This window comes from Pyrgilauda ruficollis, unplaced genomic scaffold, assembly GCF_017590135.1.
Source record: "Pyrgilauda ruficollis isolate IOZ18807 unplaced genomic scaffold, ASM1759013v1 scaffold48, whole genome shotgun sequence".
Lineage (NCBI taxonomy): Eukaryota > Metazoa > Chordata > Aves > Passeriformes > Passeridae > Pyrgilauda > Pyrgilauda ruficollis.
In genome coordinates, this window is record NW_024526377.1 from 4,440,256 (window position 1) to 4,456,919 (window position 16,664).

At 49.5% G+C, this 16,664-nt stretch overlaps 1 protein-coding gene across 1 annotated transcript in view; it reads left to right on the forward strand.

Moving 5' to 3' along the window:
- Nucleotides 1-16,664, forward strand: part of CSMD2 (CUB and Sushi multiple domains 2) — a 241,716-nt gene that overhangs the window by 189,362 nt on the left and 35,690 nt on the right. Inside the window, exons 33-42 of the mRNA XM_041479143.1 lie at nt 152-355; nt 1,398-1,522; nt 4,140-4,236; nt 5,074-5,178; nt 8,669-8,787; nt 9,893-9,962; nt 11,939-12,055; nt 13,134-13,376; nt 14,417-14,594; nt 15,171-15,316. Coding sequence (XP_041335077.1) covers nt 152-355; nt 1,398-1,522; nt 4,140-4,236; nt 5,074-5,178; nt 8,669-8,787; nt 9,893-9,962; nt 11,939-12,055; nt 13,134-13,376; nt 14,417-14,594; nt 15,171-15,316 — 1,404 coding nt within the window. The remainder of the gene's footprint in view (nt 1-151; nt 356-1,397; nt 1,523-4,139; nt 4,237-5,073; nt 5,179-8,668; nt 8,788-9,892; nt 9,963-11,938; nt 12,056-13,133; nt 13,377-14,416; nt 14,595-15,170; nt 15,317-16,664) is intronic.

Consider the following 16,664-nt stretch of genomic DNA (forward strand, 5'->3'; position numbering starts at 1 on the left):
TAGGTACAATCAATCAACGACCAAATCCTCACCCACCACCTCCCGGGGTTTAGATACTCGGTGATCTCGCTGTAAAACTGACGAATCTTTACTCCCCCAGCTGCCATGCCCACACTAACTCTGTCGTGTCTGCCTCCCCCGCTGCTGGCAGCCGTGCCCCGCACCAGCGCCACGCAGTGCAGCTCGGTGCCGGAGCCGCGGCACGGCCGGCGCCTGGGCAGCGACTTCGCCGTGGGCGCCGTGGTGCGCTTCGAGTGCAGCCCCGGCTACAGCCTGCGGGGCTCCCCGGCCATCCAGTGCCTGGCCATGCTCGGGGCCCTGGCTCAGTGGAACTCCTCCGTCCCCACCTGCGTGGGTAGGTGTCGCCCTGGTTGGTTTTTTTTAAGTTTTTCTAAGCATTCTGATGTTTGTGTTCTTGTAGCGGACTTTCTCGCGCGCTGTGTGTGAATAACTTATTGTTTCGCGTTCTTTTATGGAAGAGAAATTTGATGGGCTGTTGGTTTTTCCAGTGTCATTGGAGAGGTGGCACTGTCACCCTCCAATCCACTGTCACTTTTGGAAATCTATAAATGTTAGAGTCAGAAATTAAACGCCCTCTTTTTACCTTGGAAAGTTGCATGTCCGTGTCATTTTATTTTGTGTCCTGTAGGGAGAGATAGGTGGCACTGGGAGAGGTGGGAGCGGGGTGGGTGGCATTGGGAATGTCATTCGGAGTGATGCCACTCTCTGGGTTGTCCTGGAAAGGGACAGGGATTGGATGTTGGTCGTGTTTGTGGGTCTCTTCCAGCCTGGGGTGTTCTGTGGGAAAAATCAACAGCAAAACAAAGCACTAATGAATGTGAATGTAAATGTAAATTAATGAAATGTAAAATACTTCTTTAAAACCCCCTGTGGTTCTATCCAGAAAGGTTGTGGCTGTCCCATCCTTGTAAGTGTCCAAGGCCAGGTTGGACAGGGATTGGAACAACCTGGGATAGTGGAAGGTGTCTGGGTGAAGGGATTTGGTGATCTTTAAGGTTCCTTCCCACCTAAGCTGTTCCATGATTGTCTGACAAAATACAAAGCCCAGCCTGGCTCTGAATAAGAACAGTTTAACCCCAAATTCCAGGGAATTGACATTTTTGATCCAGTACTCTTGTGAGATCTGGGACAGCATCTCAAATAAATCAGATCTGGCTGAAAGCTGCTTTCACCTCCTCTGAAGGAGAGCAGCTCCAGAAGATCATCCTCGTGCCTTCACCACACCCGAGGAATGTGCCAAAAGTTGCACGAAAAAAGTTACTGTAAAGAGGATTAGTCCTACAAATCTCATCCTTAAATCACAGCCAGCTCTTGATTTCTTGTCATGTTAATGATGTTTTTAGCAAAACCAATTCCTTGTGCTTTCCTCATGGCAGTGCCCTGCGGGGGGAACCTGACAGAGAGGAAAGGAACCATCCTGTCCCCAGGCTTCCCTGAGCCCTACCTGAACAGCCTCAACTGCGTGTGGAAGATCTCAGTGCCCGAGGGAGCAGGGATTCAGGTACAGCCAGGACAGACAGGAGGACACTCAGGGTGTGCTGCTGCTCTCAGAGAGGCCGTGTGTTGGGAAGTAGCTGCTCCTTGTAGGACAGGGATGGATTGATGTGGAATTCTCTGGAATCAGGCATTCATCTACTGCCAGGATTAGGCAGGGACTCACTGGTGATGTTTGTGACCAGGCAAGAGCTGGGGCTGTGCCAGGGGAGGGTCAGGTTGGATTTAGGGAAAGGTTCTTCTTCCCCAGAGGGTGTTTATCACTGCCCAAGCTCCCCGGGGAATGGGCACAGCCCCGAGGCTGCCAGAGCTCCAGCAGCATTGTCAGGGAGGGATTTGGGAAAGAGCAGGACCGTGGTCCCTCAGTGTGACCCACATTCTGGCACAAAAAGAGGGGGAATTTGGGTTATATTTTAGGGAGAAGTTTTTTTATTATGGTTGTCCAGGGAGGCTATGGATGCTCCAACCCTGGAAGTGTCCAAAGCCTGATTGAGCAGGGCTTGGAGCAGCCTGAGATAATGGGAGGTGTCCCTGCCCACAGCAGAGATTCTGGGGCAAGATAAACTTTAAAATCCATCCCAATCCCTTAAAATTCTTTGATGCTATATTTTTGGGCCCCCACCAGTGCTGAGGCCTCCACTTCATGGCACCGGGATCTGCTGTCACCTGGTCACGACCCATCAGCTTCCCTGGGACTTCCAAAAAGCCCTTGGAGAAAGGTTTTGGGTTTTCAGCTGCAGGGAGGGGTCTCAGGGCAGCCCCCAGGGAGGGAATGACCACGGAGCTGGAGCTGGATCCATCCTGGCTCCACTTCCTTTGGGTTCTCCATTATTAGATCTTAATTCCAGCATCACTTTACCCCCTTTTTGCACAACAATTAAAGGTTAAACAACTGTAAATCAGGGAAGGAGGTGAAATTGAAGCTTTCTTGGTAGCAGCACTCAGGAGCAGGATTTTTATGTAATCAGGGTAGAAGCTGGCACTTCTGCCATGAATTATTCATTCCCGGAGCAAACCTTCCTGAGTGAATTAATTTATACACGTGGCAGTAAATAGATGCAGATCCCTTGTGAATCCACATGTCAGACTAGCATTAGGACCTTAAAAATGTTTATTCCGTTAAGCTGGAGGAGGGGGGAGAGAGGAGAATAAATAATTTAGGCGGTGTAAGAGCAAACAAAACGCTCATTGTCACTCCACTTCCAATAATGTAAATCACAATAGGGGTGTAATGAGGCAGGAAAAAAAGGAAAAAAGGGTCAGTGGGAGCAGTGATGGCTCTGTGGGGGTCACTGCGATTCCTGCTGGGTGAACTCCACTCACTTTCTGCTAAAAAAAAACACTTGGGAGGAACTTTACAGCCAGTTTTATTACCCGGAGTAAATCAAGGAGGAAATGGGTTTAAATGGCTGAAGTGGGGGGATTGATTTTTTTTAATATTATTTATTTTCAAACGGGGGGTTTTGATTTGATGTTCGGCAAGGCAGAAGTAAGTGGGGAATTGGGGTGGATGGAGAAATCAGGGAATAGGATTTGGGGAGGAAGGGAGAGGGTTCACAGGTGTGTAGAGAAAGTTTGAGGGCAGTGAAGTCTCCTCACTGCTCATTTTGCCCAATTTTTCAGCACTCTCCTTGTTAAGAGCCAAGCTGTACAACTCATTTATGCTCCTGATTTATCTTTAAGATTCGTTTTGCATTTGTTTTTTCTTGGTTTTTTGGTTTTTTTGGGTTCTTTTTTCCCTGCCAATTTAATTTGAGATACCCAATGTTGGAAAATCTCATGCAGACCTTCCAGATTAAATCTGGATTTTCCCCAAAACCAGTGGCTCTTGCTCAGATTTTCTGCCTCACTCTCACCCCATTCACCAAACTCGGGTTTTTAATGGGACACTGAAGGCTTTGAACCACCAGCATTTAGAATTTAGGCAAAATCCCTGTTAATGGTAATCCCGGCAAACAAAGCTGTGCAATTTCATGGAGATCCTCACTCAAGCACGAGCTGCTTTTCGGTATAAATGCAGATTTCTCAGCTCTGCTTTTCGGTATAAATGCAGATTTCTCAGCTCTCCCGATGTTTCTCATCCAAGGATTTGTGTTGATGTTCCAACTAATGGAGCCAAGCGCCTTCCTAAGGCCTCCAAACCTTGTGGGGCATGGCAGGGAAAGGTGAAATCTGAAAATGCACTCGAGTGATTCCACTGAAAGCTGAGGAACAAGGCAGGAACTTGATTGGATTTTTGAAATCCTGTTGTTTAATGTGAGGTGGTTTTTGAGTTAATTTTATCTCTGGGTTGCTGCTGGTTGCTCTCATTTGAAAGGGCTCAAAGTCTTCAGGGATTTCTCCAAACAGGGGGGAAAAAAGGTCTGGGATTCTCAGCAGCTGTAAATGAGCTGGGCAGTTCCAGGAGCTCTGGAGAAGCAGCAGAAAATAGCATTTCTGTTTGGAAGTTCGGGGGGAAAATAGCTGGAAAATCCCAGTGGGAATGGTCAAAGGCAGAAGTCTCCAAGTTTTGCCTGTGCTGAACCCCCAGAGTGTGTAAAGTCAATTAGTAACCCTTTAATTGCTATAAATTTGATTTATTCCCATGATTTCATTTTTTTCCCTTGTTTTGTTTCTCTCTGCAGATCCAGGTGATCAGTTTTGTCACAGAGCAGAACTGGGATTCCCTGGAAGTGTTTGATGGAGGGGACAACACAGCCACCATGCTGGGGAGCTTCTCTGGTACGTGGCCCTTGAGCCCATCAGCTCCTGCCTCATTTCATTCACCTCACAAAATTAAACTTCAAAAAGCATCAAAAGCCAGGAATAGATTTAAAGGGAATCATGTGCTCTGTTGGGTTGGGAATTTCAACTGCATCTGCCTGTGGGAAGTGTTGGGAGGGAACCTTAAATACAAAACCAGTGAGGTTTTATTCCTGGAAATGGGAATTCCCTCAGCTCTGCTGGGATGTGAGGCCACCACACCAGCCAGGGTGACCTGGCCTGCCTGATGTGCCCCAGAATGGGTGAAGGGCTACAAAACAAACTCTGTTTTTCCCTGGAATTTTTGTATTTCCTTTGGAATCCATGTATTTTTCCTTGAATTGTGGCTTTTAGCAGAGCAGGGAGGAGCCAGGCTCCAGGAGCTTTGAGAAGTTTTCAAATGCAGCACCACTGGCAGAACAATGGCCCAAAATCCTGTTTATTTTCCAAATGTGCCCTGAGCTTGGCAGGAGAAGGGTCTGGGATGGAGCTGCCTTGTCCTGCTGCTGCAGCAGCTTCCAGGGGATGAAGGAATCCCGAATTTTCCCGGATTCCTGTGCTCCCCCTACGCTGCTTCCCATCCCTTGATGCTTTTTGTCCGTCGGTGGCCGAGCTCCACAGGCTGAAATCCAGGAGCAGCCACTGGAAAGGCCCTGGGTATTTCTCAATTGGCCTCATTAGAAAGAACCTGATCAAAACCAAGAGGAGCTCGTTAAGTTGAAAGGACTTTGTGTTGTCAGCCTCTCCTGCCGCAAATCTCCGAGGAGGGGGAGAGAGCTCCTCTCCACTGCCTTTGTGCACCTCTTGTTTTGCCAGGAACCACAGTGCCTGCGCTGCTCAACAGCACTTCAAACCAGCTCTATCTGCATTTCTATTCCGACATCAGCGTCTCTGCTGCCGGCTTTCACCTGGAATACAAAAGTAAGAGCGGTTCCAGCCTTGATCCCGCAGCTCCTGGGAGGTTGGGGAGGTGCCTGCGGGGATGGAGAGGTGGGAGAAGGAGCTGCTGTGGCTCCCTGCTCCCAGGGAGGGAGTGATAAACAGAGAAAAGATGGAGCAGAGGGGTGGGATGATCCTCGTTGTGTTCTTGGTGGCAGCTTTTTGTGGCTGGGTGGTGGCACAAAGGGGTAAAAGTCCATGGGTGCAGGGCTGGGATCTGGGTTTGGGGAGTGCTGCTTGCCAGGGGCTGGCAGAGACTTGCAGCTCTTGGCATTCCCTGCTGGAACCAGCAGCAGGCCTGGACATGTCCTCATCCCTAAAATCCTGGCTGGAAGGGTCCTCGGAGGTCATTCCATGGGAGCTGCTGAGGAAAGCAGGGTCAGAACGGAGATAAAACTCGATTTGCACATTTTGATGGAGCCTGAGCTTGGAAAAACTGCAGGGATGGGGCTGCACAAACACCCTGGGCAGGCTCTGCTCACAGCTGAGGGCTGAACTGGATGTTAGCAGTGTTATCAGTCAGTGTTATCAGTGTTGCTGTCAGTGTGGGCTCTCTGCAGTGTTTGAGGTGCTGCCTGGTGGCTGCTGGGGATGTTCCCCTCCCTCAGCTGCTGGATGTGCTCCTGTCCCCACAGCCCAGCACCCTGGGCACGCTCCTGGATCCAGGAATTTTCTGTGCTTTGTGCTCAGAGCTGTCCAGGCCCTGCACAGGAGCATTCCCAAGGTGGTTGATCCATCCTCCTTTTCCAGCCTCCAGCTGAGGGAGGCACAGCCTGTGGAAGCTCTGAGGTCGTGTGGGCACCCACTCCTCTCCATGAAAAATTAAAAACACCTTAAAAACATCCTTAAGGTCCCCTCCAACCCAAATTCTGTGGTGGTGTGGAGCACTTGAGTGGGCTCCTGGTTAGGGATGATCCCAACACCCCCTGGAATTGGCAGCACTTTGCTCCCAGCAGGTCTCATGCCAGGTTTTTTTGGGAATACAGACCCCAGCACGTGGCTAAATGTGGTTCTAGACAGAGAATGTGTTTTCAAAAAGAAATCCCCAGCGGTGAGAGAACAAACCTGACTGAGGCAGGGAAGAGAATCCTTTGGGAAATGGCTGTCAGGTTTGGATGGCGATGACAAAAATTCATTTTCCCCTGGGTCTGTGTTTGATTCCTGATGTCTCATCAGGAGAGGTGCAACAGCCCAGCCTGGGGTCTGTTATTGCCAGTGTTTGGATAACACTGGCAGAGAATCATGGAATATCCTGGGCTGGAAGGATCCACCAGGATCCAGCCCTGACCCTGCACAGGCACCCCAACAATCCCACCCTGTCCAAACCTTCTTGGAGCTCTGGCAGCCTTGGGAATGTTCCCATTCCTGCACCCTCTGGGGGAAGAACCTTGCCCTAAATCCAACCTAAACATTCTGGGGTTATCCTGCAGAGCCAGGATGGTCCTAGCAGGTCCCAGCTCAGGATATTCCGTGATTTTCTCAGCTCTGCTGCTGTGTGAGGTTGGAATTGGTGCCACTGAGCCCAAGAACAGTGAGGGGATGCAGGAGGGCACTGCCAGCTCTGCCCAGCACATCCAAAGGCAGGAACAGGGCTGGGAGCCAGCCTGGAGCTCCTGCAGCTCCCTGGCTCATCCCAGGCTGGCCTGGCCGTGTCCCACAGCAGAGCAGGGAATGCTGAGACACCTGGGGACAGCTGTGTCTGTGTCCCCAACCCTCTGGGGCACTGCAGGGCTGCTTGCTGCTGGGCACTGGGGCTGGTGGCTGCTTCTGAGCACGGCTCTGGCCTCTGGAGCCAAGCCACCTTCTGCTGCTTTGGGTTCTTTCCAAGGCTGCAAATGGATTTTTGGATGGTGCAGTTCACTCTGGAGAGTGGCCACAGGAATGCTGCCCGAGGAGGAGCTGGGCCTGCCACATCCCTGAGGGGTCCAAGGGCAGCCTGGCAGGGTGGGAGGGGTCCCTGCCCAGGCAGGGGGAGTTGGGTGATTGAGGACACTTCCCACCCAAACCAGTGTGAGATTCCCTGCAGTGGCAAAGCTGGGACTGTGCTTTGAGCCAAGCAGCACGAAACCTTCCAGGATTTGCTGCCTTTACTCACTGAAACCTTGTCCATTATTGAATCCAGTAGGATTACAGCCACCACAGGATTGGGGGAGAAAAATGTGCCCAGCCTGTGCTCTGGGAGCTGCAGGAGTCCTCCTGCTGCGACTCTGTTTCTTCTCCACCTCTATTCCAATCAATAAATCCTTTGAGCACCCTCCTGCAAAAAATCATGGCCAGGTTTTTCATGAGCCTGGGGATTATCAGCCCTGTCTGTTTCCTTGGCTGAGGAAATTAATAGGTGTTGATTTTCAGGGCAGCTGGAAATAATGTGATTTCTGCTCTGTTTGTACAATTGGAATCTCCCAGCCCTGAGCCCTGGGTTTTTTTTCTGTGTTCCTTCTGGCAGGAAGTTGGGAGAGATGAGCTTAAAACAGGGGAGGAAAACTCAGGTTTCTCCCTCACTGTGGTACTCAGGCTGAGCTCTTACCTCTGCATGCTCCAAAGCCAGGAACAATTTGGGACTGAGTGAAAGCCACTGATGTGAAGGAGAAGTTATTTAAAGCCATTTTCCCTCCTGCCTCTCTGAAGGTCAAGCAGCACATCCAGGAGCGGGGGGGAAGCGTGACTGGGCTTTAGGAGGAGACTCAGCCTCTCCTCGCTCCTTTTCTCTTTTATTTTCCCCCTGCCTGGGGCTCTGTGGGGCTGCAGCAGAGCAGGAGCCCTTGCAGGGATGCAGGTTATCGTGGAGAGGCAGCTGCCAGCACAGGCAGGGAGGGAGGGAGGTGCTGGGAGAGGCTGTGAGGAGCCTGCAGGATTGCTTTTATCTCCCTGGGCTGCGCAGAGGGGAGAGGGAGTGTTGGGAAGGAGAGGGAGATGGGGAAGGGAAGGAGAGGGGAGATTTGGAAAGGAGAGGGGAAGTGTGGGAAGGAAAGGGAGAAGATACGGGAAGGAGAAAGGAGAGGGATTTTAGGGAAGGAGATGGGGAAATGAGATGTGGGAAGGAGAGGGAGATGGGGAAAGGAAGGAGAGGGAGATTTGGGGAGGAGGGGGGAGAAGGGAAGGGAAGGGAAGGGAAGGGAAGGGAAGGGAAGGGAAGGAAAGGAAAGGAAAGGAAAGGAAAGGAAAGGAAAGGAAAGGAGAATGGAAGAAGGGAAGGACAGAAAAGGGAAAAGGGAAGGAGACCCCATCACCCCACACATGAGATGTCACAGGTTGTTAATTGAGTTTGCAGCAGGATATTCCCAGCTGTAAATGTGGGGATGGAAATGGGCTGTCCGTGCAGAATCCAAAGGAAACAGCATTTCCCCACCCAGAGCCTGCGGTGGCGGTTGGTAAACGGGAATGGGGTAAAACAAAAGTGTGTTCCATCCCTCCAGCCCCCTGCACAGCCCCATCCCCACTCCCTGAGCTCCCATCTCCCTTGCCCCCACAGCCGTGGGCCTCTCCAGCTGCCCGGAGCCGGCGGTTCCTGGGAATGGGCTGAAGATCGGCGAGCGCTACCTGGTGAACGACGTGGTGTCCTTCCAGTGCGAGCCCGGCTACGCCCTGCAGGTACCAACTCCTCCTGCAGCTTTAGCTCCCTGGTTTTCCAGATTCTGCACTGCCTCAGTGTGACTCTGAACTCCACATAAAGTGGCAGCAGCTCTCCTCACAGCTCAGTCACACAGAACAATCCTTTTCCAGCCCAGAACCAAGGACACCGCTGGAACTTCAGCCCAAAAAGGGCAAACAGCAGGGAATGGAGGGGAGCAACCTGGGAGGGTGGGACTGCATCCCCTGGAGCTGGAATTGGACAGTTAACCCAACATGGAAATGGACCAAAACTCATAAAAGTGTGAAAACTCTTGACTTGGGTCCATCGTGGGTGTAGCCCTGGCTGGGCTCTTGTGCTGCCCAAGGTGTATCCTGTAAAAACCTTTTAATAAATCCCTGCTTTATTCTTTAATTCTGTCCAGCTGTGTTCCAGGTCTTTAGGAATCACCAGAAGGATTCCTGCTTTTCTGTGTTCTCTGTATTCTTTACACATCTATTTGTAGCTCTGTTGTTGTATTTGTGGCCAGTCCCAGTACTTTTCCCTGCCTTTTCCTGAGGCAGAAAGACAAAACACGTTCCAGAGCTCCAAGCTGGGGGTCCCAGGTTCCTGTCCTGTCTTGGTTCTTCCTGCGAGCCAAGGTTGAGACCAGCTCTTGGAGACACATTTTCATCAACAAAGTTTAGTCCCTGTCTGAGGGAGAGGATTCGGAGATGGTTGAGTTACCTCACTATTTGTGTCCCTGATGATTTTTGTCAATTATGCTAATTTGCTAAATTTGAAGAACTGTATTCACCCCCCCTTGCAGGGATCGGCATTTTATGGACATTTTTCCATATCTTCCCTTGGATTCCTCCAATAAAGACCAGCCTTTAGATCACCTCCTACACTAATATTATCTCCAAAGATAATACCCAAGTGTGAAAGATTATCTCCAAAGTGAGTTGTTTTATTCCATTCTTTAAGGCATCACTTTTTCTGACACCCCACATACAACAGGCATCTCCCTCTGGATCAGATCCATCTTGCAAGGAATTTTTTCCTGCCAGGACAGGGACAGGCTCTACCCTTGTCTTCCATCCACCCCCCAAACCCTTGTTTTGTTTTTGTTTTCCATCCCTGCAGGGCCACTCCCACATCTCCTGCATGCCGGGCACGGTGCGCCGCTGGAATTACCCTCCACCCCTCTGCATCGGTAGGAATCAACTTCTTTCTACCTGGCTGATATTTATAACACTTCCCTTAAAAAAAACCAAAAAAACCAAGGCTAAAGAGCTGATTTAGAGAAATTCAGGTTGGTTCTGCAAGTGTGAGAGAGTGTGAGAAAACATTGGTTGCCAGGGAAATTGTGCCCGAGAAGTCCCCGTGGGCTGCCTGGAGTGCTTTGTTTTGGACGTTACAGATGTGGCTGTAGCACAAAATGTGAAACACAGAATTATCCCCCTCAGCACAAAACCATTCAAAAGGGAAAACCTAAAATTTCCTTGTGCTGGAAGCAGGTTGGTTTTATGGCTTGAGGATTTTTTCCATCTGAAGTGTGGTTTATTTTTGTGGAATGTATCTGATACCACCAAAGCTGCTCCTTTCACTGGGGCCTGGTCCCTCCCAGGATCCCAACTTGCTGTGGCCACTCTGCTGTCCAGCAGGTGACCACAGGTCCCTGGTCCAGGTCACTGTTTACCCTCAGATGTGTTCAGATTTTCAGGTCTAGAAATGACTGGACATTCCATTTTCCCTGTGGAAGAGGCCTGGAGGTGAAGGGAACTTGCAGGAGGTTTTTAAAATTATTTCCAGTCATTTGCTTTTAGCAAATGTAGATGTTTAATATTCATATTGTACATTTTGCAGCTCTGAGAGAGACATTTATGCATTTAATAGCTTTAGTTAACAGTTATTTTGGGCTCCTGCTGTTCCAGCTTACATCATTTGGCTTTAAAGTAATTATAAGAGCCAACAGTTCTTTTTATCTGATGATCTGCAGGCCAGGAATAAATAGAGAGATGTTTCCAGGAGAATGACTGAACTAAAGGACCCATTCCCTTGGGAGCTGCTCTGAATGGAAGCAGAAGTCCTTGGGCTCAGCTGGGAGATCCCAGCATGGAGGAGGATCCCAAAAGCTGGCAAGCCACAAGTTTGGTCCTTTGAATCAGCACCAGCCTCCCAATCCAGCAGGATTTTGGCTGCTTGGGCTGTGCCTGTCTTTTCACCTCCCTGGGAAAGGTCAGGCAGCTGCAGAGAGGCAGAAACACATCTGGAGTCACTCCTGGAGGAGTGGCTGTCACCCTTGTGGGTGTGACAGTCCTGGGGCTCTGTCCTGTGCCCACCAGAGCTCCTGCTCCAAGCACAGTTTGCAACTGTGCTGATTTTCTCCTGGTCTACTTCCTCCAGCTGCTGGGCTTCTAAATAATTCAGAAGCAGTTCTATTAAAGAGCCATTAAGAGGGAAAAGAAAGAGAAATCTTCTGGGAGAAACCTCGTTAGGAGCAAGTCTGGGGTAATGAGATATTGGACAAAGAGCCTGTACCTGACTGTCACAGCGAGTTAGGAGGACACCTGGCTGGATTCAGCTGAGTGCTGCTGCTGGGACCAGGTGGAGGTCATCCAGATAAGCATGAGAAGGTGCTGTCAGTGTTTAAATTTCATGTGATGCCTTTTGTAAACATATTTTTGGGCTGTTGTGGCTGGCAGTTGGCTGTGGGCAGTGAGCAAACACTCTGTGCTGGATTTATCAGTGACAGACTGCCCAGAGATTGGCAGCTGGGGCAGGGAAAAGAAGAGGCTGTAACTGGGGTCAAAATAGGATCACTCAGCTTCTTCACAGTCATTTTTTGAGCTGGTGAAAGTGTCAAGCAAGCGCTGGTGCCTGATTTGATGCAGTGTCTGTGGGCAGAGCAGGTGCCCATCCCCTCTGTCACTGCTCAGATCTGGCTCTCCCTCTGTGGTGGCCCAAACTGGATCCCTGGGCTCAGTCTCCATCTCCAAAGGGCAGGAGAAATGCACATCCATTCCTGATGTGGCCATGCAGTGCCTGGAAACTTGGTGCTGGTTCCTTTTCCTCAGCTGAGTCTTTAATTCCTTGATTTCCCGTGGCCGTCACCCAGACAGACCCCTCAGGGATCCTGGCAGGGATCCTGTGACTGGATCCTGACCATGAACCCTGTTGTTTTTCCAGCCCAGTGTGGAGGAACAGCAGAAGAGATGGAAGGAGTGCTCCTGAGCCCAGGATTCCCAGGAAATTACCCCAGCAACCTGGACTGCACGTGGAGGATCCTGCTGCCAGTGGGGTTTGGTGAGAGAGCTGGGTTTGGGTTGGTGCTGTCCCAGAAGAGGGGCTGAAAAATCAGAGAATCCCTGACTGGTTTGGGTTGGGAAGAACCTCGAGATCATCTCATTCCACCCCCTGCCAGGGGAAACTATCCCAAGGTGCTCCATCCAGCCTGGTCTGGGACACTGCCAGGGACCCAGGGGCAGCCACAGCTTCTCTGGGCACCTGTGCCAGGACCTCCCACCCTCCCAGGGAGGAATGCCTTCCTAACCTCCCATCCAAAGCTCCTCTGAGTCAGTTTGAAGGCACTCTGTGTCCCCAGGGCAGTTAGAGTCCTGCTGAGTGCCCAGGCTGTCCTGGGCTCTGCGGGTGGGCAGTGCTGGGGTTGGAGCTGATGTTGGGGTTGGGATTTGAATTGGGGTTGGGATTGGAACGAGGGTTGGAGCTGGGGTTGGTGCTGATGTTGGGATTGGTGCTCCTGTTGAAGCTTCTCTTGGAGCTGGGGTTGGAGCTGATGTTGGGGTTGGGGGTGCCCGGGCTGTCCTGGGCTCTGCGGTGGGCAGTGCTGGGGTTGGAGCTGGGGTTGGGATTTGAATTGGGGTTGGGATTGGGATTGGAATGAGGGTTGGAGCTGGGGTTGGTACTGATGTTGGGATTGGTGCTCCTGTTGAAGCTTCTCTTGGAGCTGGGGTTGGAGCTGATGTTGGGGTTGGGATTTGAATTGGGGTTGGGATTGGAACGAGGGTTGGAGCTGGGATTGGTGCTGATGTTGGGGTTGGAGCTGGGTTTAAAGCTAGGGTTGGGGTTGGTGCTGATGTTGGGGTTGGTGCTCCTGTTGAAGCTTCTGTTGGAGCTGGGGTTGGTGTTGATGTTGGGGTTGGTGCTGCTATTGGAGCTGGGGTTAGTGCTGATGTTGATGCTGGTGTTGGAGCTGGGTTTGGCATTGGGATTGGAGCTGGGGTTGGTGCTAATGTTGGGGTTGGGGTTGGTGTTGGTGTTGGAGCTGGGGTTAATGCTGATGTTGGTGCTGGGGTTGGTGTTGATGTTGGTGCAAAAACTCACCTGCAATTCTAGAGCCAAACTCCTCCTTCCCCCTCTCCAGGTGCCCACATCCAGTTCCTGAACTTCTCCACGGAGCCCAACCACGACTTTGTGGAGATCAGGAACGGGCCCTACGACACCAGCAGCGTCATCGGGCGCTTCAGCGGCGCCGAGCTGCCCGGCTCCCTGCTGTCCACCTCCCACGAAACCACCGTCTACTTCCACAGCGACCACTCCCAGAACAAACCCGGCTTCAAGCTGGAGTACCAAGGTGAGGAGGGACAATCCTGCCCTGGGGGTGGCGGTTGTTGAGTGAATTCCGTGGTTGTTGAGTGAATTCAGTGGTTGTTGAGTGAATGCCTTGGTTGTTGACTTAATTCTGTGGTTTTTGAGTTGATTCCTTGATTGTTGAGTTAATTCCTGGTTGTTGACTAAATTCCGTGGTTGTTGAGTGAATTCCGTGGTTGTTGAGTGAATTCAGATATTTGGGGTGTTTTGGAACCAAAGAGCAGCTTCTGATGGGGGTTTGAGTCTTGGGGTGTGGGTGAGGAGAATCTGTGTCTCTCACCTCCCTGCTGGAGCTGTTATTTCTGTGTGACACACTCCAGGGGCCTTGGAGTGGTAATTCCTTGGTGCTTTATTCCCTCAACAACATCCAGCTTCCATTGATCTAGCTCTGATAAATAAAAATAGTCGCTGGTAAAAGAGCCTGGCAGCTCTGAGGACTCTGTGTCCCTGTCTCTCTCCTTCTTGGGCATCTCCAAAATGATCCAGGTGGGAGATCCTCAGGAATCTTCCAAGGTGGTTTTTTTTTTTTTTTTTCTGAAAACTGTGCTCAGAGGACTCTGCAGGCTGAAGATTTACAATCCAAACTCACCCAAATTCTTATTTCCAACCCCCTCATGGCTGTTTCAGCCTTTCACCCCTCGGGCTGGTGGCCGGAATTCTGTGGGATTTACTTCCAGAAGGGTTTCAGGTGAACCTTTAAGAAGTTCAGACCTGCTTATTGAAGATTTCCCAGCCCATTTCCCGGGAGCACTGACCTTTATCCCAGCACAGGCTCTGCAGGAGCTGGGAAGGAGGGAGAGAGGTGATATTTGCCCTCTTGTAAGTCCTTGAACCCCAGAGAACACAAAGAGCTGAATCCTCAGCTGCTCTTTCTCTGTGCTTGTAGCAGAGAGGAAGTATTTGAGGCAAGTTAGGCCAAGATCTGGATTTTTCTGTATCCAGAATTGTTACCTTTGTACTAAAAAAAAAAAAAAAAAAAGGAATAAAAATAGGATATAAGGATGTTTAAGGGGATATTTGCTCACTGGTTTTGTGTTTCTCTCTGCTCCCCTGCAGTGCCTTGTGGGGGCAATGTCACTGCCCAGAATGGGACAGTTTATTCTCCTGGCTTCCCCAACCAGTACCCAAATTCCCAGGATTGCACCTGGCTGCTGACAGTGCCTGTGGGATATGGGATCCACCTGAACTTCACCCTGCTGCAGACAGAGCCCTACAATGATTTCATCACTGTCTGGTAGGTCCGGAGGGTCAGGAGTCACTCCAAGGACTCATTTTGGGAAATACTCCTGGCTTTGAAATAGCAGCAACTGGGAATGGGGCCCCTGGGATCCCCTTTGCAGGCTGGGAGCTTCCTGGTGTTTTGGAGAAGAGAAATTAAACATTTTTTTGAGCTTTCTTTTAATATGAATAAATAAAAATATTATTTATGCATAATAATGGAGATTATCAACTTTAAGCAGATTAAAGAGTTTGTGACCAAATTTTGAGCTTGTAGCACACAAAGTCTGACCTTCAGAATATCCCCGTGTCTGCTGGGCGAACAGGGAGTGAAATTCCTTTGGGAAACGGGTCCTAATTCCTCAGTTTCTGAGGTTAAAAGTGAAATTTGCATTTCTGATTATCAGCTGGGAGCCAGGAGAAGTTGTAGGGGTTAAACTGGAGCAGGGAGTCTGAAATGTGGATGTGGGAAAGGGAGGATGAGGAAGGGGGAGGAGGATGAGGAGTCCCTAGGCATGCAGGGCAGGAGGAGGTCAAGTTCCTAGGCTTAAATCCCTGGAAAAATCAATTTTCTTTATGTTCCTGCCATCAGGGACGGACCCCAGCAAACAGCCCCCCAGCTGGGGGTGTTCACAGGCAACTCAGCCAAGAAATCTGCCCAGAGCTCCTCCAACCAGGTGCTGCTGAAATTCCACAGCGACGGCGCCAACGGAGGCATCTTCGCCATCTACTTCTATGGTCAGTGCTGCTGCACTCCTGGGAGGGGAAACCTTGGGAATACTGGGGAATAGGTCTGGGAAAATGCAAAAAAATACCCTTTAACCCCAAGTTTTCCACAGAGTTTTCCAGCCCGGTTTTTCTTTTTCAATGAAGTTTTTCAGGTCAGGTTTCCCCAGGAAGTTTTTCAGCTCAGTTTTTTTTTTGTTTTTTTTCCACAAAATTTTTCAAACCAATTTTTTCCAGGAAGTTTTTCAGCCCATTTTTTTCCACAGAGTCTTTCAAACCAGTTTTTCCAGGAAGTTTTTCAGTTCAGTTTATTTCCACAAAGTCCCAGTTTTTCCAGGAAGTTTTTCAGCCCAGGTTTTCCATGAAGTTTTCCATTGCAGTTTTTTTCCACAAAATTTTTCAAACCAGTTTTTTTTTCCACAGAGTTTTCCAGCCCGGTTTTTCTTTTTCAATGAAGTTTTTCAGGTCAGGTTTCCCCAGGAAGTTTTTCAGCTCAGTTTTTTTTTTGTTTTTTTTCCACAAAATTTTTCAAACCAGTTTTTTCCAGGAAGTTTTTCAGCCCAGTTTTTTTCCACAAAGTCTTTCAAACCAGTTTTTCCAGGAAGTTTTTCAGTTCAGTTTATTTCCACAAAGTCTTTCAAACCAGGTTTTTCCAGGAAGTTTTTCAGCCCAGGTTTTCTATGAATTTTTCCATTGCAGTTTTTTTCCACAAAATTTTTCAAACCAGTTTTTTTTTTTTTCCCACAGAGAAGTTCAGTCCAGTTTTTTTTGTTTGTTTGTTTGTTTGGGTGGGTTTTTTTTGGGGTTTTTTCTGTTTGTTTGTTTGTTTGGTTGGTTGGTTTTTTTCAGGAAGTTTTCCAGCTCAGTTTTTTCCACAAAGTTTTGCAAATTTTGCCCTTTTTCACCTGGACTTTGCTCAAGTCACTCTGAGAACTCCAAGGATTTGCAGCTGGAAACATTCTCACTCTTGGAATTCTTTGTGGAAAAAATCACTAAAAAAAAATCACTTCCAAGTTTAAAAAAAAAAGTAAAAATCAGTAAGTTTTGAGATCCCTGTCCAAGGGATGGGATTCCCTGGATAATATTTTCATTCATGAGGTGCTGGAGCAGCCTGGGACTCTTTTCTTTTTTCCTGGGTGACTAAATTCCACTGAGGCCACCAAGATCCTTTTTCAGCATCTCAAAAATTGCTGTTGACATTCCCAAAGGAAAAACGTTGTCCAGGAACACCCAAAATCTTCCTGTTGGGGTGGAAGAAACAGCAGGATACAAATTCCTGCCTTCATCTCTGTAGGATTTGTGGGGGGAAAGGCTTGGTTGGATTTGGCTAATTCAGTTTCCTGGTGGAGAGGGAGGAATT